The following is a 25,421-nucleotide window of genomic DNA, read 5'->3' on the forward strand; positions in this document are numbered from 1 at the left end:
GGGCACCAGGAAATAACGGCTCCAAAATCCCATGCGGGATTGGGTCCTGTCCAGCTCCACTATAGCACCCTTGCTTAGCAATGAGCTGATCTCTTCTCTCAAAAGACTTGCTTTTAAACCACGTGCTCTGGTATGAATAACCCTGCTTGAAAGCGGGGGTATATCTGCGAACTGTAACCTGTAACCCCTGGTTATCGTTCGAAATACCCAATGGCTCGGGTTGCATAACTTCCACTGGCGCGCACAGCGTGCTAGCGTGTTTTGAGCGAGAGAAACCCCACCACTGTGCTTCCGTGACGTCGGAGCTTTTTGGCGGCCGGACCGGAAGTGGGGAACCTGCGTATCCGTATCCGGAACGACCGGATGCGGAGCGCAAGGGTTCAATAGGCCGCATGGCGGAAACACCTTCTGGTTGTACCGCTTGACTAGCGGAGCTATTTTGCGGCGGGACCGGAAGTGGGGAACCTGCGTATCCGTATCCGGAACACCCGGATGCGGAGCGCAGGGGTTCAATAGGCCGCAAGGTGGGAACACCTTCTGATTGTACCGCTTGACTAGCGGAGCTCTTTTGCGGCCGGACCGGAAGCGGGGAGCTAGCGAATCCGTATCCGGTGAAACCGGAAGCGTTCGGTTTTCGCTCGATAGAGCGACAGGAAGAGCAAAGCGATTCGACTGATAGACAGACTCGCCCACAACTAAAGCATTCTCCCCTGACAGGAGAGGAACTTTTACGTTTAATACCTGCTCTAAGGCCTTTATGCTTGTCCCTTGACCCGGGCTCATAGTAGGCCGACAGAATTTCTGACTCAAGGTTAAATTCATAGCATCGCTCACGCGAGGGAAAATCCACTCGCGCGCATGAGGAACCATATAATTGTTTGACGTTAACATTACTGGTTGCTGATAAAACCTCTGACTGATTAAAGAGTCCTGACGGGACTCCATCATTCTTACAGGAGGCATGCATAAAGGATTCATATTGTCGACGCGAGGGATATCCCACTCGCGCGCTTGAGGAACCACATAATTGTTTGACATTAACATTACTGGTTTCTGATAAAACCTGTGATTGATTATCGAGTCCTGACAGGACTTCATCATTACTACAGGAGGCATGCACGATGGGGTCGTCTGTGCTAGTGCGAGAGAGTTGGACAGAGACAGACTTTGCTCTTTCAACATGTTTATTGTCGACACAGGAGGCATCAAAATTAACATTTTCATTTCCCCGACACGGGGTACCGAAAAACGCCCTCGTTTGGGGGGAGGGGGACCGAGAGACACCTCGGACCCCCGCCCCAGCACAATTCCCCTCTTCAGAGTGTCATTTGCGCTGTCCCCTACCGCGGCCACCGCGGTATGAAGACTGCTGCCTGCCATCCTTGGACGGGCGGCGCGGCTGAGCGCGCTCGGGAACCACAGCCTTGCTGCGGGGCCTGTCAGGCGCCCTGGCTGCAGAGGCTCCCCTGGAGGAAGACGAGTGCTTCTTAAAAGAAGCAGAGCGGCCCCTTTCCTTGGCGCGGGAGGAGCGGGACGTCCTCCTAGCTTGCTGCGGTTCATCCTGTGGCACTGTGGTGGACTCGACGATGTCCTTAGCCGCCTTGAAGAAGGTAACTCTACCCTGCAGCAGCTCCAAGCCCCCACCCATGAGGGTGGTGGGACTGTTCTCCATGTTTATGAGAGACTTGTACATCTCCCCGCGAGGACCTAGAGGCTTCTCGCCCACGTCCCTCTTAGGCTCGAGGTCGACATAGTCGAGCCAGCGGGCTCTCTCAGACTGGAGGTTGTAGTCCATGGACCTGCCCATCCACTTAACCGCATGCCAATTGACCTTCAGCATGATGTCAAATAGAGTGTTCAGTTCAGCTGTGTGCTCCCCCGTGGGCAGACCTTTGACCAGGTCCTTGGTGGAAGCGAGCAAGAGCTGGATCAGATTCAGGTCCTTAGCGGCCAGAGCAGCGGACCGGTAGGCGTTACGAGCCCTGTCCGACTGCAGCTTGTCCTCCAGGACAGTGAACCCCGGCGGGTTGGTGCCGACGGGGCCAACAAACGGCCCGTTTTTAGCTGTGCCTACATCTTTGTACTGGGGTCTGACGGAACTCAGAAAAGATTGTGCCAACAGGTGGTCCAGGTTAGGGCAGGTGGACATGCCTGCCTCCGCACCGCCCACCAAATCCAACACAGAAAAAGGCAGCTTCCTGGGGTCTTTATGTGTCTTCCATGAGGAATGGAGGGCCTTGGTGAAACCTTTCACCAGCGGCAGCCTGGAGAGGACATACGGGGCGGGAACCGAAGGCTCCTGCCCGGGCATTTCGTCATCATCCTCGGCCTCTTCAGAGGGGAGAGGAGGTGGCAACTCCTCTCCAACTCTGGCCAGAGCTCTCATGTAGACTGTGAGATGATCCAGCATTTCTGCTGCAGAATCGACGTCCTCTGCTCCCGCTTCACTCGCTTGACTGGCGGGTGGAGGGGCAGTGGTGCCTGAGGAGGCCTGGGAGCTCCCTGCGGCGTCCAGTTGACGTGCTGGAGCCGCAGGGGCATTACCTTTCACAGTGACCGTGAGTCGAGAACCCTCGTCCTCGACGGAGTCCTCCTCCTCCTCGGCCGTGTATCCAGAGTATTCAGAACCAGAACCCTCGCTCTGACAGGAGCTCAGGTCCGACTCTCGCCTGAAGGTCTGGACTGTTTTGGTGATGCTCACGTCGAGGGGGACGTCCCCGACGGTCACATCCAAGCGTTTCTTTTTGGGCACCGCGCCCGAAGGGGAAAAGGCTACCGGAGATTTCGTCATCTGGATGTTAGCCTTCTTGGTCGCCTTCTTAGCGGCGACTTCACCAGACCCGCCGGCTCCAGTGACAGTGGAGCTAGCTGCGGTCGGTTGCGCGGCAGGCGGTGTCTCATGTAGCACGGCGCCATCTTGACTTGGAATGGCGCGCTGATTGCCAAGCGGATCTCCGGAAGGCAGCGCTGCACCTTGACCAACGGTGCGGGCCGCCTGGGGAAGGAAAGACTGGGCTGTGGGGTTGAGAGCAGTGGACCCACCTGGTGGAGCGCAGGCCCCGAGGCCTGCCCTGGCTAGGTAGAACCGGTGTATCAGTACATCGTGGTCGTAGGCCACGCAGCAGTCACAGAAAGGTCCTGCTCTCCCCTGAGGACTCAGTGCAGAGAAGGCGTGTGCAACGCCCATGCAGCCGACACAGAGATGGTGAAGATCCTGTCCGTCGATGAGTCCTGGACAGCCTGGACATTGCCTCGGCAGGAAAGCCAGAGGATCCATGGCGAAGCACTGTAGATAGAGTTAACCAGAAGCAGACGAGCTAACAAGCTAACGGCTAAGGCTAGGCCACGCTTGATTCGGGCAGGGCCTGAACAAGCGGTAAGCAGTGTAGCTAACGTTAACAATAGCAGACGAGCTAACAAGCTAACGGCTAATGCTATGCCACGCTTGCTTCGGCGGAGGCCTGAACAAGCAGTAATAATCCTTTGTTATAAAAGGAAATAACCGTCGATTTAGGACGGAACAAGAATAAGTATTCTTAAGTACGGGTTAATTCAACACTCGCCGGTGGGCGACTCCAATGCCACCGCTTTAGGCTAATGCGCGAAGAATAATAATACAAAGGCTGAGTTTCAACTTATCTGAATGTGATATCGCAGAGAGTGAAAAGAGGATGTTACTTCCGCCTCCGGGGGTTTATATAGCCTGGAGGCGGGTCACTCCGGTTTGAGTGACAGGCCCTTCCTACCTACGTTAGTACGGGAGCTGAAGTAGTTTCTCTGAATGATCGCCAGGGGGCGTCATTACCCAAGTGGGAGGTCATCCTGGAATATTGACAGTAAACCATGCATTGCATACTGGAACCATGCACTGCATTTTATGGGCCACCCGCACCAATGCAACTCCTTGCAACATGCAACTACTTGCAACCGTTATCCCTCATGGCTGTTGCAAGAAGTTGCATTGGTGTGGAATGGCCTTAAAACTGCTTTGTTGCTATAGGAGTTGCATTGGTGCGGTCTGACCTTTGAACCATGCACTGCATACTAGAGCTATATGCACTGCATATTAGAACCTTGCACTGTATATCGCTGTTGTTGAGTGGAAACCTTGTGTAACGGAGGTGATCCGAACCTCCCCACCCGGCTTCGATCCCGGGTCTCCCGCGTGAAAGTCCAATATCTTAACCATCACTCCAAAGGGATATCCCTATGGAACGAGAGCAGATACTAGACTTTTGAGGCTTCAGGCTGGGGCTGCGACTCTCTCCGCCACACTTGTATGTCCAAAACTGTTCGTTTCGTATTTATCATTTTAAAAATGATTTAAACTACTGAAAATAGCCAGTGCTTGTGGATCTTCTATTTTCACTAGTTTTGTGCGACAGTCTTGTATGATGTACTTTACGAAAAAACATACAATTTGAAACTTGCAGGTACGAGGTCTCTGCCTGACAGTGACTATATAGTAGAACCATGCACTGCATACCAGAAGCGTGCATACTAGAAGCAAGCACTAAGTGTGTCCATGTCGGTACAGTATACATTAAAGTCCTGTCATGTCCAGAGATCCAGAGGCATGGGGGAACATAACCTCAGCAAAAAGCCATTTCTCTACATCCATTTATAGGGCACAGCTCACTGTTAACTTGGCCGCGGTGGAATCATGACATCAGCCGCTCCAGGCGTGAGAAAGCCTCGTTTTATAAGCACACGGAGGAAAGGCTTTGTGTTATTTTCTTCTCTTTTTTCATCTTCTGTGTTTAGTTTAGCCGCACAGAGAAGCGAGGGGTTAGCGTCTGACTGGCCAGGCTGTCCGCGTATCTCCAGATACTCTGATCAACGCTGACAACGTGAGAAATGACACACTTCCGCTGCGGAGCGGCCGTCTTCATGAGGCCATCGCCGGCGGAGCACTTAAGGCCGGAGGAATGGAACATCGGGGGGATTAATGTTGGAAGGAAGTGGATTCTTTCAAGGGGTCCCACGTTCCCCTCTCTGTAGGAGAGCAGGGCCGCGAGGCCCCTGGCCTGTACGGCGTGTACGCTTTACAGAATGTCTCTGTCTGCACACAGCGGCCGGCCAGGACGGATTCCTGCTCCATGAACTGGATCACTTCTAGAGCCCGACCGATGCCAGGTTTTTGGGGTCTGAGGCCGATCCCAATTTCTGAGAATCCTAGACCACCGATTAGTCGATTACTGAATGTTTGGACCGATATTTTGTCAAAAAGGTGTGCAGGATTATAAATCCCCCCAAATCCCCCGAACTCAGATGTGGAAGTGGGTGAGGATCAGTCTATTTAGAAGACACATGTGTAAGTACTCTGTCAATAGAACGCACATGTCCATGTTCATGTCCAGCACGTATTCCACCGCTCACCCTTCAGTCTGAGGACTCTGAACACCAGACGTTATCAAACGCAGCCATCATCCGGCTGAAATTCCACAGTTTTAATTGGCGTGGCATACTGTTACATATCCAGGAACATGACGCATCCGCACATTATCTCAATGTTGGCCCATCCTCAAACGCACAACATAAACAGGGCAGATGAAAGCCATTATCTGTGCGCGCTGGCCTACACTCTGCTATCAGATGTTCAATTAGTCTTATTTGCTTTAGCCAGGCAACATCCAGAGCCGGTGGTCGTTTCAACAGGCTGGGAGGCCGCGGGCCTTGTAAAAAGACGGGATTACGTGCACTCAACAATAACTCTCTCTTCTCCTCCGATTTATCAACCGCTTCAAGCACAATGAGAATTTTGCAAGGATTTTTGCTACTCAGTGTACTTCTATCTCTAAGGATGTAAAAATGCAGTCGCAACCCTTGGGCTACCTTAGGGCAACTTACAGCTTGGACAGAAATGTTTGTCAGTCAAGATAATTAACCCTGGCATCCATATTTTGGGCATGTCATTATAGGCGAAGGTTTTCCCCCAAAAAAGAACAAACAAACAAACAAAAGAAAAACACTTTAATCTCAAAAGAACATCTGTCTCATCACATCATGCCCAAAAGTGATATCATAGTACAGTAGGTTCCATTTATACCCTTACAAATATCTGTGCACAGCCTTACTGAAAGTCACCAAAGTTGTTTAATAAATGTTAAATAGTGTATCAAAAAAGCAAGAAGTCGGGGGAACGGAGATACACCTAAACCTAAACTTAACCCTAACCATAACCTCAGTAAAACTAACGCTGGTGAATGCTAACCTGGTGAAATGCTAACCTGCCGACGCTGGTGAATGCTAACCTGGTGAATGTTAACCTGGTCAGACCAACAGGAGGTCGTCTCCACCTTAACCAAGGTGCTTTTTAGATATACTCGGACTGAAAGACCTGCAAAAAAGACTGTCCCGACCACATACGGTATATATATAATAGCCATTGACAGACTGCCTGACAAATGCATCATGGGAAGTGTAGGATCACATAGGAAGGCCGAAACAAATATAGCTGTCTCTATATTCAGGAGTAGACTATACGGTATGATAACCATGGACGATGAACTGAAATAGACATGAACAACAACATGATAGTGTCCCTTTGAATCGTCTGTTTTTCCCCTAATGTCACTTTGAAGCTGTTTAGTTCCACAGGCAGATTTGATTACAGAGCTTCAATAGGAAAGTCAGAAAAACAGAAGTCAGTGTGTGAAGGTAGTTTCATTTGTACCCTTTGTAAATGGCCGACCCACAAGCTCACAGCGCCTTGCATTGTGACACGTTGTGAACTTATAGATCGTCTGTTTTCTCTGTGCGACGCGGTCGTACTACAATGTGTAAATCAGGCATTACCAGTCCTGTCCGTCTCCCTCGGTCCCCATGAGGATCCCATTAAACCAATTATGATAATAACCTGCCCTTAACTGATAAAATAAGAACTTTCACATAATCTTCTCAATCTTCTTCTGTTTTAGTGATCTAGAACGATGTTACATAAATGGCTTTTGTTTTTTGTACAGTTTTTGGAACAGAAATCTGCCATTGTTCCGATTTCAATACACGTTCGATAATAAAGACATTGTTTCACTGCGCGTGAAAAGCATGATTTACTGCTTTGCGTCTTTTTATCAGATGCTGATCTCAATTATGCAGGCCAAGATCCAAGCAGAGGTTTCAGATTAAAAATGAATGTGCTTGACTGGGCTGTGGCTTATCAGATAAAAAAAAGAACGAATGCTTTAGTATGGAGACACATAAGCGTGTACTAACATCCTTATGCATTCATTACATACCAGAGACAGAGTTATGGTGGGGGGGGGGAGAGAGAGAGAGAGACGGAATAACAGAGAGAGACCGAGTGGCGAGCTAAAGAGAGACAGACAGCGAGAGAGAGAGAGAGACAGACAGACAGAAACAGGAGAGAGACAGAGGAGGGAAAAAACATGTCTGTTTATGGGATTGTGGGGGGGTTTAGCACAATGAGTCCAGTCATCTGACCAATCTGCCTTTTTCTACAAAGATCTCATCAAAAGACCATCAGCAACATGATCTCATGGTAAACATCTCCGCTGGAGCAGTGCTGGCTGGCTGCTGCTTGGAATCATGTGGCTACAATGTTTGTCCCTACAATTGTACAGTATGAATAGAGAGTTAGTATAAGGAATCCATTATACGTACACATGTATAAATGTCATATATATAATATGTATATGCCAGGAGCGTATGAGACGGTTGGAGGCGTTGGAGCCATATATGGAGTGTACAGTACACCATATAAAATATCTCTAGGAAAAGAGCCAAATTCATGTAAAATATATCAGCAAGGAACTGTTTCCTATGAGAAAGAGAGTCCTGTAAGTATTTTCCAAAGCATTTTTGGCTTGTCTTATTTCTGCCTTATTAGAGCACCGCATGTCAAATTTGTCAAGATACCGGAACGTCTAGACTTTTGGCGTGAATCACCTTTGAGAGAGACAGAGAGGTATGATGTGGTCATGCAATCATACTGTACATATTACTGTACAGTACATGTGTCTTCTGCTTTCCAAGAGGACGACGTGTTCATGATAGCAACTGCTCTACATAAGTGATTCTGCTTGTGTGTGCTGTGTGTGTGTGTGTGTGTGTGTGTGTGTGTGTGTGTGTGTGTGTGTGTGTGTGTGTGTGCGTGCGTGCGTGCGTGCGTGCGTGCGTGCGTGCGTGCGTGCGTGTGTGTGCGTGCGTGTGCATTCATGTGTGCGTGGGTGCGTCAAAGAGAGAGAAATAGACACTGTCAGGACAATTTCATGGCTTAAAATAGATTTGTGGAGTTGGGGTTGGGGTTAGGATTAGTCATTTAGAGTTTAGGTTTAAGAGTTGGGGTTGAGAGTTATGCCTGATTTGTCCTCAGTTGCACCCCAGTGTCACGCACTGAAAAATAGCAGATGTACAAGCTCTTTGGGGTTAGTGCTAAAAATGGCCACGGAAAATGAAGAAATTGCATTTGAAAAATTGACCTCGTAATGGTTTGGATGTCAATTGGAACATACTGTAACATAATTCATTTGAAGGTTGTGTATGAGAGAGAGAGAGAGAGAGAGAGAGAGAGAGAGAGAGAGAGAGAGAGAGAGAGAGAGAGAGAGAGAGAGAGAGAGAGAGAGAGTTCCCCTGCTGGAAGTGCTACGTGTACCTCTGCAATTGGGATAAGCGGTTGAAGGCCAGCATGCAAATTGCACAAAACACAGGCACACACATACAGAACATAAAGAAGGATTAGCTCTCTCAAGGGAAAATGACATGATATGATATGCTTTTCATCATGAGAGCTATTGATTGTGGCCTCAAACATTAAACCCTACTTTGGAAAGATGCAAAGTCGGGAACGATTCAAGTTGGGAATGCATTACCCATCCAGTTATGCAATACTTGTTGTACACCGACGCTGGTGAATGATAACCTGCCGACGCTGGTGAATGCTAACCTGGTGAATGCTAACCCTAACCCTAACTCTAAACCTAACCGGACTACCTTGGAATATCGAGATTTTGCCATGCTTAGTTGACCGGGGTCCACCAGGGCTCTATCCTACGTCTGCTACAACAAATATCATCACAGAACATATTTTGCTCTTCGCCCAAGAATAGAGACACTTAATTTGGTTAAAATGTTATGTAAAGGTTGGGCTGTATTAGATGCTGGAGGCTGGTAGTGGGTATGGGTAAAGTAGCCTGAACTATGGTGCTATGTTCAATAAAAATCAAACCCAAGTTTGAAGTGAGCGGTGGTGTGTGTGTGTGTGTGTGTGTGTGTGTGTGTGTGTGTGTGTGTGTGTGTGTGTGTGTGTGTGTGTGCGTGTGCGTGTGCACGTGAGTGCGTGCGCGTGTGTGTTGCTCACCCAGGTGTGTGTGTGTGTGTGTGTGTGTGTGTGTGTGTGTGTGTGTGTGTGTGTGTGTGTGTGTGTGTGTGTGTGTGTGTGTGTGTGTGTTGCACCCGTGTGTGTGAGAGTGTGAGCCATACTTGCTCACTCAGGCCAACACTGCTATTGCAGTTGATGCTCAGGGCAGACTAGACTCAACAGCACCTCTCTGTTCAAACACGGTACTCAGGCTACATACACCAGAGGCTACATACAGACAGACAGACAGACAGACACACACACACGGATACACACACGGCCACGCTATGGAGACGGTGTGACCACCGCTCAAAAACAACATACCGGTAGGTGCGTGCGCGTAAGGAAGACAGCGTGATTGTGTTGTGTGTAAGTAAATGCATTCATGTCTGTACACACCTGGTTGATGTGTTTGAGTTTGTCAATAATCTGACCGATGACGGGTTCGAGGGCTTTGTTGTTTCTGGTCTCTGAGCCGTGAGGGTGAACCCGCTTCAGTCCTGGTCCTGGGAACCTGACAGACAAGACAAAAACACAACAAACCTTTAGTTTCATGGTGAACTAGATAACAAGGTGATCCGCAGGCTTTAAAGGAAGATCAACACGTGATTTTAACTGCAGTAAATTACATTCAAATTGTGAGAAACAGTACCTACGTTATTTTTTAGAATTTCTCCTATAACCCTCTAACCCTCTAACCCTATGAAATATATTGGAAACATTGAATGCATAAGGCTATGTGATGTCAGGAAGTCCATCCTGGTAAACTCACCCATGCTCCAAACAAACAAATACAACAATACTTACTTATTATCATCAATATACATTACATTTCACATTTAGTAGTATAGGGTGGGTTCCAGAGTATTTCCAGTATTGCTACTTTTGAATGCTAGACATTTACATGTACTGTACATTTATATATATTATACCCAAAACAGTCAGTACAGTATGTACAAGCAGCAGCTTGCTCCACAAGTGAGTTCATATGATTATCTTTTAAAACAACTGATGTTGTCTAGATATGTGGACTAGCATGTATGTTGTCCCTTATCTGTTACCCTAGGCCTAGACCTCATTGGTTCTTTCTTAAAGAGCCAAAATACATTTCAGTTCCATATTAGGAAGGTTTTTTGTTTAATGTAGGAAAAAAACTAAATTATGTTTTATTGCCACCTAGTGTTGATTACATGAATAACTGATGCATTTCTGGTCAAACAGGCAACAATCATTATTCATTTATTTAGCTTAATAAACATAACCATAACCTTACTGGAGAGGTTACAGTAGGCCTAATTTTAAATATATTTTGATACAGTAAATGTATATACTGTAATTTGAATGTGCACAATAGTATAGTAAGTTAGGCGAAGCTGAACGCATATTGTATGTTTCATCATGTACAGATGAAATGTATACATACATTCAACCACATAAACACTATATACGTAGTTGACTGTAGTCCCCCACCAGCTTGCAGATCTGCTTTTTCCTTTGCAGAATGTTAGTCCCAGAATAGGGACGCTAAAGGATTAGTGATGTGGTAAAGAATGCACCAGGCATTTAGCACATGCTCGTATCCACAGCAACCTACACATTGCAAGGGGTGTAAAGTAACTAATTACATTTACTCAAGGTAAGTACAATTTCGAGGTATTTTTACTTTCTTCAGTATTTATATTGTACAATACTTTTACTTTTACTCCACTACATCTCGGAGGAACATGTACTTTTACTCCACTACAATTACTGTATCACTTTAGTTACTATAGTTACTTTGTAGATTTTGATTATTATTATTATAAAACATGCATTAACCACTTCAGCCCTATATACAGTACATTTCGGCCATTTGAAAATAGCCGATCTACAAGGAGGGAGGAAAAAACAATGCAGTACTGTATGTCGCGATGCAATGGATTGTGAGCTTGTACATCTGCTATTCGCTATACATGTTATACATTTGGGGGGAAAATGGGACATTCTGCATAATGAGTCATTTCTACTTATGGTACTTTAAGTACATTTGAATGCCAATACTTTCTCACCTTTACTCAAGTAAATTCTGATTACCAGACTTTTACTTGTATACAGAGGGTTTCTACATTGCAGCATTGATACTTTTACGTAAGTAGAAAATGTGAGTACTTTTCCCACCACTGCACATTGCAAGGTCCCACAGTAGTATCAGCATGGACCCACAGTCAGCCAACAACAGGGTCAGTGGCTGAGTAAATAAGCACTAATAAAACAGGCACGTGCGACAGAGTAACGACAAGGTAAGCAAGCGGACATTAAAACTAGCATTTATTTATTTTATTATACTATTATTAGACCTGCTGTAATTGTTATTGCTGTCATTAATTGTTACTATTGTTGTTGCTGTTACTGGTATCTCTCCTTGTGTCTCTATCTCTTTCCCCCTGACACGGTTCAAGGCAGATTCAGAGGCCGCCCACCCCAGAGCCTGCTTCTGCCCCACCACCGTTGCCAACTAATTATCAGTGGAAGTTGCATTCTAGAACTTGCTAGATCAGTGGTTCTCAAAATGAGGACCAAGGCAATGGTCCTTGTGAGCTTATACTATTTTCAGAAACTCAAAGAAAAATCTCAATGTATGAGGGACCCTTGCAAAAAATCTTTTAAAGGACAACTAATTAGAGAAAAGAAAAGATGAGTTTCAATTTATTGCTTTCTATTGTTTTATACACCCATATTTCGATCTTATCGGCATTTAGGACAATTCCCAAGTTAGGGGTCAGATTCAGCAATGTTTTTTTTTTCTTTTTGTCAGGGATTTTGAAGGGATTTTGAAGACCAGAAATATAAGCCAGAGTCACTTTATTTCACTATATATTTACGACCAGATTGATGAATCGGGCCCATTAAGCCATTCCCAAGATGCACCGCAATCTTTCATGGGTAGAAGTGACTTATGGGTGCTGCTAGTAGTTTTACTGTAAATAGTAATAAAGAAATCACCGGCTTTGTGTCTAAAAATACATATTTAGCTACTTGTACGCATGCCCCCACCCACTGAAATCCAAATAGCTAAAATCCCTAAAACAATAGAAAGCAGTAAATGAAAACATTTTATATCTTTTCTTTGGAGATCTAAGGCCACACTTCATGTTTTATGAAAGAATGTGTCGTAGCCTTTGTGTCATTTAGAGCAGAAAGTTATGATTTTTGAATAAATTGCTTATGTAGTCTACTAAGTTGCTAAATCTAGCAACACAATTGCTAGGTTGACGATTCTGGTTGTGCCTGAGGTTTGTTCCCGACTGTTCCTGCAAAAAACTGCTTGCTCAGGGTGAGGGGGGCAACGTTGGTACTCACATTGGGTCCCTGCTCTACGTACATTTTCTTGAGACAACTTGCTGTGATTTGTCACTATTATAAACCTACTGAAAGAGAATGCAATCTCAATAACAAACAGTAGGCCTACTATAACATATTTAGCAACTTGTGAGTTGTGACAACACATGTGACCTTAATTAACTTGACTAATTTAATCTGTCAAATGAAATCAATCAATCAATCAATCAATCAATCAATCAATCAATCAATCAACTCAAGTCTCTTTGCTATCAGTGCAACTAGACTTCAGCATATTCTTTCAAATTGTAATACATTGTAATCTGCCAATTCTGTCTTTTAGACTTTTATTAATTTATTACTCTGTCTGTAACGTGTTTCATGCATGTATTATGTTGTTATGTTAAGTTAGACACTCCCTTGGTGATAGCATTTCTTGCAGCAAAGACATGCTGATACACGCCCCTCCGTTTATCATCATGTCCTCTCCTGGACACCTTTACCCCCAAAACAACTTCTATATAGACCTGAAAAGGACATAATAGTTTGCTTTACGGTTCCAAAAAAGGTTCTATTACAGGGTCAATTTATAGTATGTTTCTTTATGAAGAAAATAATCCACTTTGTCCTTTTCTTTTGGCACAATGAAACGGACCCGTTTGAAAGCTGTTTTGATAGGCAGCGAGTCTGAATTGTAAAAGTGTCTGTGGTTGTGGGGGATATTCCTTCAGGAGCAGTTCCTGGTGATGTGTTGCAGGCCTGCTGCTTTGGGTCTGCTCCTGCACGCCATGAAGCGCACAGGTGTGTTTACACAGCTGAAGAAAGAAGCAGAGCTTGAGTGGGGGAAGAGGGGGAGGGGGGGGTCTACCCTACTGTACGTTACTGGTTCTCAATGGCCAGTCCGGGGACCGCCAGGGGTCTTGACCCGTTAAGTGGGTCACTTGTAACTCTGAGGGTGTTCAAATGTAAATTGTACACTTTCAGAGTTAAATGAACACTGATGATTTTACAGTGGAGATTGGGGTGCCAGAGATGAAGAAATTGTATGGGGGTTTGTGGCCTAATGCATGATATGATGCTTTTTTAATATCCGTGAAATTACAAACCACTACACAATGTCACGTCACATGTGCGACAAGGACCGAGGCAGTGTTGCCAACTACATACCATTTTTTCCATTTTTTTTAAACAGCACCTAGCAACAAATTAAACTTTTTAATTCATTTCATAATTTTGGCAACTTCTGAAGAGAATGCTAAAATACAGACATTTTCCCAAAAAATATATATCATTTTCTGTGACACACTCAGTCACAACACGTGTTTGTGATTGATTGTCCCGGGCAATAACAGGTGGGAATTTGATCAGATGAGTTGTTCAGTACCAAAAATCCATGTATCTGCCTGTCTGTGGACGATAGGGATGTCCGTTATTATCGCCCTCGCAATATTATCAGCTAATAATCAGCATAACATTTTAATATCTATCAGAATGTGCTGTTGTTTTATCTGTCAGATATGTCCCGCTGGACCAATATAAGTGGTAGCATTGCACCACAGAACATTATTTTATAGGAAAATGTCTGTAATGTCTGTATCGGTCTTTCTGTATGCAGGTCTGTCTATCTCCCATTTATGGTTATGCCCATGTATAACATCAACACGATGTTCGTCAATTTTCTAACGACATAAACAGGTGGGGCATGCATTCCCGACTTGCACCGTAACCCCGTAAAGGCCATTGCCTGTTTATAAATTACCCATTGATTGAAATATCTAACATAATTAGTACTGCGGTAGCAACATCTTTTTCAGTGATCGATGTGGTTGTACGTACAGCATAAATCAGGCTTCAGTCTAAATGTCATCTCGTAACCAGTGTTGGTCAATGTGGTAAGTTGGGATTTGCTGGGTAAAAGGTTAGCGAGAGAGAAAAGGCCAGGGGAAAAAAGGGTCTCTTCTAGCCCTTACCCTTTGACAACAGACACAAACTACAGTATGAGGTCACGTTTCTGTTTTGGGGCTCTGACTGCCACCTGTACACCCATGATCACCTTCAGCATCACCGCTTCATCCATCAACATCTCCCTCGCTCCTCTACGGAAGGGCTTTTCATTAAAGCCACCACATTTCCACAGTTATTTATCCTTCTTATTAGCCGTGATCTCATACCCAACCCCCGTTAATGGTCACATTAATAATGGAGGGATGTGTGATCCATTAAGCAGACGGAAGAGGAGGAAATATGGGCTGGCTGGCTGGATGGCGGACTGGAAGCTGAAAGGTCCTGAAGATAAGAGAGAGGCAGTGGGCTCGTGTTTCACAGCCAGGGTGTCAGGCTTGAATTTTAAAGGTCATTTTTAAGGCAAGGCGGTTCTGCTTTATTGGACCGTGCGCCAGAGAGAGAGAGAGAGAGAGAGAGAGAGAGAGAGAGAGAGAGAGAGAGAGAGAGAGAGAGAGAGAGAGATCACGTCAACACAGGTCACAACTCTCATGATGCTTAACTGTCCGAGTCGACATCATTACTATTAGGTGTTATCAGTTTGATCCGATCTTTTCCCCGACCACTTGTGGTCCGTGAGGATATCGTGTGGGACCCTAAATAATTGGCAAAAACAATAAGATTGTAATGATAATATAACATTAATGAAATAATAATGTAAACTAATGTCATGGTGTCTTTTTCTTTAAAACCTTGAAAAATCTGTTTTCATGGCGATACCGATAAAAGGGAACTTAATATCCTACGTCAGCTCCATTGATCCAATCCGGATTGATTGATCATTAAAATAAACATGCTCTCAAAATGCACTGGCCCACCCATCTGACCCCTTAAGATGCAGACCCAGACCCAAATAACAGGATTTTACAGTGTAGATTGGGGTCCCATAGATGAAAATTGTCATCAAATTGTCATCTTTGGCCTTTTGCATATATCAAACTGAGGCCTGTGAAATGATAAAGGGTTGTAAATCACTGAATTAAGGGTCATTGGTAATGATGATTGGTAGTGTAGTGAAGTCCTGTCCATGACAGCCATCTTAAGTTCATACGTTCTGGCCCGGCGTAGCCTAATGAACCCTGTTAGGGATTGGATGGTTGCTATGAAATGTGCATGTGTTCAGCCTGCATGTCACTGAGAAAAAGAAAACAATATATATATAGCCAACAAATGATATCAAGATAGGAGAGTGGGACGTATAAATGTTTTGAGAAGACATGGTGTGACATTTGTTGTCAGCGTTGCTCCTCTCTGACATCTCCGAGGCCTTCTCACCGTGCCTCCAGGTGGGACGGCAGACAAGAGACGCATTTGGCGGCTGACTCTGAGCAAACGCTTCTCAAGTGTCAGGCGCTGTCTCTTCCATGTCCCCGCACCCGTCCCCCGCCCAAATGCATCTGGACGAGACAATAGCCGAACGAGTATCACGTTCATGGTCTCGGAAAAAGCTCCTATCTGGGAGGATAATGGAAGATGATCCTGAACAAATCACAGAGCGAAAGCGTAGCCGGAGGAATGCGCCGGCTACGAGGCCGTGCGCCCCGGCAGCTGACACGGACAATTACACCGTAATCTCCCCATCCACCCCCCCACCTCGCTATCACACCGCTTGGTCTGGATGGTAATAATCACCCCCTCAGGACGGCTCTGTCCTCCTGTGCTGTGCCAACCTGTTTTAGACGCCCTGGAGGAGGCTGGGGTAGTTTTCTCTCGCTGTCCTCTGTCACTCCCCTGTGAGAAACTGTAGCCGAGCAGCTGCACTCGACAGACGAGAGGAGGCGACAGACAATGTACGACCGCGGGAGAGATTTTAGACGCTGCAAGGGAGAGGTTCTCAACTCGACTGAACTCAAACGTTATCACATTATTAAATGAAGCACATTTAAAGCTACACTATGTAACTTTTTTTTTTTTCGTGAATGAACTGTTATTTTAACCAACCACTGTGACAGTGTACAAATGGAACCAAATGAACCCGACTTGTATGGGTCAATTTAGACCCCCACCTAAAGGAACCCACAGAGTCCACTTTAAGAACTACTGTGGTAGAGTTTGTTAATACAATATAACACATTCTGCGGTGGTTGTATTTGGTCTCCCTGCTCTTCTATTGAGTCATTGTGGTCATGTGGTCTTGTAAGACCACCATTAGCTGATGAGAGGTCAATATCATTCTGAGCAAGTAGGTGTGCTCTATTAGATCAGTGTAAAAAGTTCAGCACTTGCATGTCCCTGGGTAGGAGATGAAAGTTCAGCTTTTAAAATGACCGTGGCCAACCAAAGTGCTGTACAGGTCAATAATCAAATCAAATAGGGAAGAATAAATTAACAAACAAACAAATGCTATACACAAATAAACTTGCCTAGTAAACGACCAACTTCCGTAATCCAGTAGGATTTCCAGAAGACTTGCGAGAAACAAATGAAATGGTTTCCGGAAGAGGGCGGGTACGAGGCTACAAATAAACAGGGGTTTGTGGAAGAAATTCTCATCAAAGTTATCATTACTACTTTATGTTCACATGTAATCAGTCTATGTACATTGCGGGTATATAGCTCTACTGGAAGGTATGCACACCGCCTATCCTCCTCCAACAGCTGCCAACAAGACGAGGCACACAAGAAGAGCTGAGTAATTAGCTCAGCGGCTCATCATATACTTGGGAATTATATGCGGGTGAGTTTTGTTATAATCACTCCGGGTCCTGATCCATATGTGGTTAAATCTGTACCCTCGCGGAGTTTTACATTTACCGCGAATCCGCAAAACAACTTTGCCGACAGACAGCAGAACCTGCAGTCCAGACTGTTACCACTTATAACATCACGTCGTCGGGTCAAGACATTCTGTGGTTCTACAGATTTTGGCTGCTTCACTTTTGTTAGCTATTCTGTTCTGTGCTGCGAGGCACTAAATGTGGCGAACGGCCCAATGGAGAGCGGTCGGCACGGACATAACGTAGAGGAGGAACTATGTATGTCGACGGAATTACTGTTCGTAATCTATCACCCAAAACGTACACAAAATCAACCATACGTAACTATAGATGGCCCTTTAGTGGGAATGTGCGTGCAGAATTTCTCTGTACTGACAAGCTGCGTTCATGAATCAAGTCTTTTTGTTCAAAATGGACCAATCATGGAAACTTTGGAAGCCAGGTGGACACACGGACGGATGGACGGGCGGACAGACAGGCAGGGCCGAAAACATAGTCTCTCCCATGCCATTCGGCTGGTGAAGACAAAAATGGCAGAATGTCAAGCTCAACCAGGGTTCAAGGCCAGGGAGAAAAAGTGAGTCTTAGGAAGTGGGACTGGACAGATGGACTATGCAGGGGCAAGCTGTTCCAGAGCCTATAGGGACAGACACGGCAAAGGCTCGGTCACCTCTGGTTTTAGTCTACTTCTTGGCACATCGAGCAGCAACTGGTCAGACGACCTCAAAACCCTAGCTGGGGTGCGACAGTGTAGGAGTTCAGCTAGGTACAGAGGAGCTTTAAAAACAAACAATAAAGCTTAAAATCAATACCAAAACAGACAGGGAGACAGTGGCGTGAGGCCAAGACTGGAGTACACATATACCGGTACATATTACTGCAGGAGAAATGTAGACGCTGCAAGGGAGAGGTTCTATATCTGTTGCCGAATTTATGCTCCATCACACGGCGGCGTAACATGGCAAAAAGCTACAAACTCAAAACGTGTGTCGCAGATGCAATACGTTGTGAGCCTAGATCTGCTATTTGAATCGGGTTTAATTCAAGTCCTACACCTTAAGTGCTAGGAGAATGAATACAACGTTTTTGTTGTTGTTGTTATGTACTTATGTTGTATACATTGGTTTTCTTTTTCGTAGTACTGTCTTCCCCCCCCCCTCTATTTTAATTGCTATTACTTATGCTTCTTGTGGTGACATTGGCTCAGGTGGTAGAGCGCTTCCCCCAGGCCTGCACCCCCTGGGTTAGTGTGAAAATGTCCTTGATGGAGACACTGAACCACTAACTGCTCCCAGTGAGCCTTTCATGGTTTTGTCCACTGTCGGTGCATGTGTGAATGGGTGAATGCAATGCACATTGTAAAGAGCTTTGGATAAAGGCGCTATATAAATGCACCATTTACAATGTCCAGGGAGCCGTGCACAAAGACATCTTATACTCTTGCTTGTTTGTACCTAGACACCAGTGGTCATGACTCTGTGGCAACTGGCAAGACTTGGTTTTGTCCGTGACAAATACTAGATATCGTTTTTTACACACCATTATAATTGAATTATTTTCATCATAAGATCCAAATACTGAATGTCAGTCTACAGGTTTTCTTCAGAATACAGAATGTATGCCTCTTATTTACTATGACACTATGGTACATTAGGAGTCCACTATAGTACCAGTGGTTCTCAAATGTTTTATTTTCAATGTTTTAACGCTGAGTGTGTACAAACGTACACTTGTACACTCTCCGTGTTACAGACCTGTTATGGTCATGCAGGGCTATCTCTTTGAGTTTCTAATGTAATTGTCTTCTCATGTTGCACGTCCGTGGCAAAAAAAACATATACATTTTGACAAAACCAAACATGGCGATGACCCCTAGATGTAACAATGTAACAATAAAGACCACTTTGAACCTTGGAAGAATTCAACATCCTTCGTAGACTGTGTCCACATCTCATCCGTGAGTGCTTAAGTGCTTAAGCCCGATGCACGTTTAACAAGGCCAAACAAGTGAACGGGATTGAGCTAAGCAAGCCAAATTTAAATTGGGGTCGGACGAGGGCGAGGTTGCGCGGGGGTGTGGGAGCCAAAGGAAGCAGAGGGTGAGGTGAAATATTGTGAAAACCAAATTGGGTCCTGTGGTGCGCGGCGAGACCACAGAGAGGGTGGCGGGGGGAGCGATCGAAGTGGCAATTAACCCATTTAGGTCTAGAATTATTGAATGCTTTAACCAGTGAAAATAGCAGATATACAAGCTCACAGCGCGGCACCGAGTGCCGCGCTGCGAGCTTGTAGATCTGCTATTTTTGAAAAAAGTCGTGAAAATGTGTGCAAATCTTTGAATGCATGTATTTTCAAAGCGAACGTTTGTAACTCAAATTTTGCTTCTGGGTGGTCCCTGGCTGGAACTAAATATTTTGAGTTGGGGGTCCGTGGCCAAATAAATATCAGTTTGGGGGTCCTTCACATGAAAAGGTTTGAGCACCACTGACATAGTAGTCTCTCAAGAACAGACTAACTGAGCTCCAGTTAAGTGAAAAGGACCTTTTCTTTGACGATGGCTAGCCAGATTGCTGACATAGAAACATAGGTTTTTCAAAAAATCGTAGACGGATTCAAAAGACACTTATAGAATCGGGTCAAAATTCTAATTTTCACGTTTTTTTTTAAATAGCAGATCTACAAGCTCGCAGCGCGGCACCGACCCTTGTAGATCTGCTATTTTTCAATAGTTAAAGCATAAAATAATGATACACAATGACGTGTACCCGTTCTAAACGGGTTAAGTGAAGGGGAAGAGGGCGACGGAGAGACTGACATTAATAACGTCCCATAGAGCCAAAGTCAAGATTTACACTCAGTGGGCGAGAGCGACCTCCCGCCATCATGCTCATCGCTTCTTTACGCAAGCGTACCCTTCAGCTCACCTCGGCTCTCCTCCGCCGGAGACCTTATCTATCTGCAGCGCAAATACAATTTATAGATATACAGCAGCAGCCATATGTTTTATTGTTATGTCAGACGCAATGCACATCAGCAGCACAGCCGAGCTGCTGGAGGCTGCAGGGCGGTGTGGTGGAGGAAGTAATCAGTAGAAATACTCTACTGTACTGTTACTGCAGGCAAAAGTCCTGTATTCTAAACTCTAAAGTACAAAGTAATAGTTGTGAATAGTTATTTATGGTCAAAGCTGTTTTTTGTTTTTTTAATAGCAGCAATATTGTGAGCTTATAGATCAACTATTTTCGTATAGGACTGTGAATGGTGGTTAATGTGTTTTTGTAATAATAATTCAAATCTGCAACATAACTAGTAACTTATGGTTTCTAATAATTGCAGTTCATTAAAAAGTAAAACACCTGCCTGAGATGCAGTGAAGTAGAAGTATGAAGTATTTAAAAAACGACACACTCAAATAAAGGTACCTCAGAATTGTACAGTACTTGCGTACAGTATTTTCCACCATTGGCTGTAGGGCAGCTTGGCTGGCTTGTTGAGGTGAGTGGCTGTTTTTTTATTTTATTTGACTCTTTCAGTGCAGTTGAAGGTTTACAGGTCCTTGGATGGCAGTGAATCCTGTGCCGATATAAATCAATGCCTTATTTACCTGTCTGTCATTTCCTGTCCGTTCCAGCAGAGGGAGTGGTTGGCCGGCTCGGGCTCACGGCTACATAGCGCCTCCCCAAGGCCACTGTAGAAGGAGCTGTAACCCCGCAGGCTGGATATAAACTCCCTGAGGGAGAAAGAGAGAGAGAGAGAGAGAGAGAGAGAGAGAGAGACAAAAAGACAGAAAGACACAGAGACAGAAAGAGAGACAGAGAGAGAGAGAGAAAGAGAGCGAGAGAGCATGAAGGATTGGTATGAGAAGGAGACAGAGAGAGAATGAGAGAGAAAGAAACAGAGAGAATGAGAGAGACAGACAGACAGAGAGAGAGAGGGAAGGGGAGAGAATATACTTTAATTATGGTAATCTGGGCGAACCGAGAAAAGTGTAGACGGACAAATTGTTTTACAAAGAGAGATGGGGGGAGGGGGGTGCAGAAACCCAGAGAGAGACAATGAAAGGAGTCGGGGAATGAAGCTTCATACAGAAATGGGGGGACAGCCTGAGCCAGTGGATGAGAGCCTCTAGACTAGGAGAAACACAAGAAAGGATGCAAGCAACTGAACATCTGTGTGTTCCAGTGGTTCTACCGCTAACGTTGTTCATTCACAGCACCAATTACAGCACGGGGGTGCAGATAGCTGAGTGGTTAAGGCACCCGCGACATAGGCTGCGATGCCTGATAGCGAGTCCCCGGTTCGATTCCCGGACCATTGCTGCATGTCACTCCCCAACTCCTTCTCCCTGTTTCCTGTCTCTCTACTACACTGTGGACTATCAATAAAGGCGAGAAAACCCTGACAAACATTAGCTGAAAATAGCCAACAAATCACCGAAGATGTTCAGTGTCGAAAACAGGACAACGGGGGCCTAGAACAGAGCCCTGGGAGACTCCAGTCAACTATAAGATTTTGGTGGTTATCTAAACATGGACCAGATCCCACATGGTCAACATACAGTTTGGCCAGAAGGCAGGCCCGGTGCCAGGAGACAATGGTTAAGGAGCATTGCAGGTACATGCAATTCATGCTACGCCACTGATATTGATATTATTAAGGTGGTCCTCCCTCAGGCCTGCCAGAAGGCCAGAACCGGCCTGTGGTCCATCTCAGTCCGACCTGTGGCGTCTTCAAAGGAAAACAAAACAACACCCACCAAAAAATCTAAATCATAAAAGGCAGCATTAGAATTTATAATCTACAATCTAGGCATTATCTTAATGTTGATGTTTTTTTACCCCCCTTTTTTGTGGCGCAGCCAATTATTTGTGCCACTTTACCCAATTAAGTCAATGAATTCCTCCCACTTGCTGGCCACTGCTGTCGTACCCACTGGCCCACCTGCCAGAGAGGAGCTCCCACAGGGAGGACGTATACGTATGGTAGGTAATCCTACCAATAAAAGTGTTGTAAGTGAAGACAGTGTGCAGGACTCCTCCATTTTTCTACTTTTACTCCACTATAATGATTTGAAAACTTACTATTAGTTACTATTACTACTACTACTTACTAAAGTTACTATTACTTGTAGATTTTGATTATCATTACAAAACATACATTAACCACTTCAGCCCTATATTCGGCCATTTGGAAAATAGTCGTTCTACAAGCTCACAATGCATCGCCGGATTGTGAGTGTGTCTATTTTCATACATATACTCATTCTGCACTTATGTGCTTTTACTTTAAATACTGGACTTCTACTTGTAACAGAGTACAGTATATCCACATTTCAGTATTGATACTTTTACTTAAGTAAAAAACATTGTACTTTTCCCACCACTGACGTGCAGTGACAAAGATCCCTGTTGCCACCCACTCCCCCGAACACAGCCAATTATGTTTACAGACGCTTAGCCAGCCAGATGCACCAGCGTGGATTCAAACCCCTAGACTCCATGGTGGTGGGCAGGTGCTTTACCCCTATGGCATTTTGAAGCAAATTAATTTAATTCAATTGCAATTAGTGGTAATTAATATTTGCAGTTTGTGTACATAACTGCATTCCATTGATGCAGGCATGTACTAAATATTAAAATTGTCTGCCTTGAATGCCCATATTTATAACATAGTGCAATGTGTTTCATCAGTGGACTACGATTATGAAGTGGTGCATATCAGACAACTTCCCAGATATAAATTGGTAGGCAATTTAAAAGTTGATGTTGCACTGAAGTTAATTGTTTTATGTAAGTAATCTTTTCATCGTAACCTCAGTGTACACCAGAGTGACACATATGCTGTTACATTTTAAACGGACATTTATTGGGTCTTGAATCAAGGACCCAGGTTATCTGGTCTGGCAAATAGCCTATAGTAAAGCAATCTGTCATGTCTACAAAATTCATGAAGTTTTAACATAATTCAGGGTTCACGTTTCAATTCTTGTTCCTTCTCTCGCTTTGTGGAAGTCAGTATGGCCCAAAAAATGCTGCCCACCCCTGACCTATAAGGTTAATTTATTTTACAGTCGAGCTGTTAAACTCACACTGCATATGGAACGGATGTTATTTTATGACAGAGAACCATAAGCGTTCTTGAGAAGAGCTTACAAAAAAAAATCATGAAAGGATATGGTGCGTGTCCCAGCTACCAGGTGTGTCACTAAATTGGATGCGCGTGTCTGTTCATGTTGATATGCATTATGCAGATCAACACCAAGGACCATAAATGGTGCAAATGATCCACGGTGACCAGACCCAAGAAGAGAAACCTTTCAAGCTCTGATTGTTGCTTGGGTGACAAAATAATCTTCAAAAGAGTGTACAAATACATTTGCAAACTGACACAGGATTTCACTGTGTAGTGGTTGAAAACCGATATAACTCAGATTACAGAAAACACATTTTTTATTGCATTATGCTGGCCTTACTTACATCAAATGACTTTCCATGGGATTTCATCATCGCCGACAAATTTACATTGTCGGAATAAAATCAAGACAGTTTTTAGCGCACTCCTGTCATCTCAATCGTGTTGTGTAAGGTGATCATTGCAACCGTAGGTGGCAGTTTAGTATGTGAACAGTCTCGGGGGAACCACTCTTAACAGAATGGGTTTGCCACTCTGACATCACGCTCTGGCTTCACTGTGATGCCACACTAACAGAATCCCTTCATGCCCATATATGGAGTTCCCTGATGTCATCAATATTAATCCCATATCTACAGTAACAGGACTTCATATGGGAATGCCCATATATGGAGACCACATCGGCCACATAACACACTAACGGCTGGTTCTACAGACAGGGAGGGATCTCCATGTATGGGCATAAAAGGGTATGATGTCAGATGTCATAGACATCATAGGACTTTCACATAACAAATAACTGAGTAAGTATGTTTGGGCTCTCACAGCATATCTCCATTTACAGTACATGGATCTCCATATATGGGTACCAGGAGTCTCCATATATGGGTAACTTGTCACTAGCCTAATGGCCAAGAATGGGCGCGACCTTACCTTGCCCTTTAGGGCGAGGTCGTATGTTGCCCTGAGGCGTTCCCCTAGTGGGGTCCACCCTATGTTCCCCAGGTTCTATGTTCCCCAGGTTCTATGTTCCCCACTTACCCCCCAAAAAGGTCCTATGTTCCCCAGGTTCTATGTTCCCCACCCACCCTCCCCACAAAAAGGTTCTATATTCCCCTCTCAACCAAAAACAGGATCTACTGTATGTTCCCCACAAAAAAATATATGTTCCCCACTCAAATGCAGGAAATGTTGGGACATCTTGCCCAGGTGCCCAGATGTCTCCACCCCTAAGTGCCCACTTGTCTATGTGCCCACTCGTCCAAATGCCCACGTGTCCCTATTGCCCAGATGTCCAGGTGCCCACTCGTGCAGATCCCCCTACATAACAAAAGTATGGTGTCCAGATGTCCCTAGTGCCCCCTGTCCCACTAGTATTCGTAATCTCTCCCCATTATTGGGTGTTTTGAGTTGTTATTAATAATTATAAAGGAATGTTTCCTGCATTTTTGGATAAGTGGGGGAACATAGAATAGAACCTATTGTAAGTTGAACGGGGAACATAGAACCTTTTTTGTGGGGGTAAGTGGGGAACATAGAACCTGGGGAACATAGGACCTTTTTTGGATAAGCGGGGAACATACTGTAGAACCTTTTTTGGGGGGGTAAATGGGGAACATAGAACCTGGGGAACATAGAACCTGGGGAACATAGGTACGGTCCCTTACTAGTAAGTAGTGCTATATATGAGAATGTGTATACTATATACTATATTTTATTTGCATTTCATGATCTAACCTTATTATACAACACACGTGCATATATTTCCCCCCAAATATAGTGAATTATTTAACTATATTATTTATATTATTTCAAATATTTCATGTTTTTCAGCTAATTCTCAATAGTTGCTCAAGCTTCCTGCTCACCTGCGGAGGCCGACCAACGTCTCATCAAGATCCATGGGGGGTGGCTGGGGGACGCGGGCCCCGGGC

The 25,421-nt window shown here is 44.8% G+C and overlaps 1 protein-coding gene across 1 annotated transcript in view; it reads right to left on the reverse strand.

Annotated features, from left to right (window-relative positions):
* Positions 1–25,421, reverse strand: part of gpc3 (glypican 3) — a gene marked incomplete at both ends in the record, with an annotated part of 208,890 nt that overhangs the window by 60,964 nt on the left and 122,505 nt on the right. Inside the window, 3 exons of the mRNA XM_080746680.1 lie at positions 9,719–9,833; positions 20,960–21,085; positions 25,356–25,421. The exon at positions 25,356–25,421 is cut by the window's right edge and continues 98 nt beyond it. Of these exons, the coding sequence (XP_080602806.1) occupies positions 9,719–9,833; positions 20,960–21,085; positions 25,356–25,421 (307 nt within the window). The remainder of the gene's footprint in view (positions 1–9,718; positions 9,834–20,959; positions 21,086–25,355) is intronic.

This window comes from Nannobrachium achirus (genome assembly GCF_963921795.1).
Source record: "Nannobrachium achirus genome assembly, chromosome: 17".
Classification (NCBI taxonomy): domain Eukaryota; kingdom Metazoa; phylum Chordata; class Actinopteri; order Myctophiformes; family Myctophidae; genus Nannobrachium; species Nannobrachium achirus.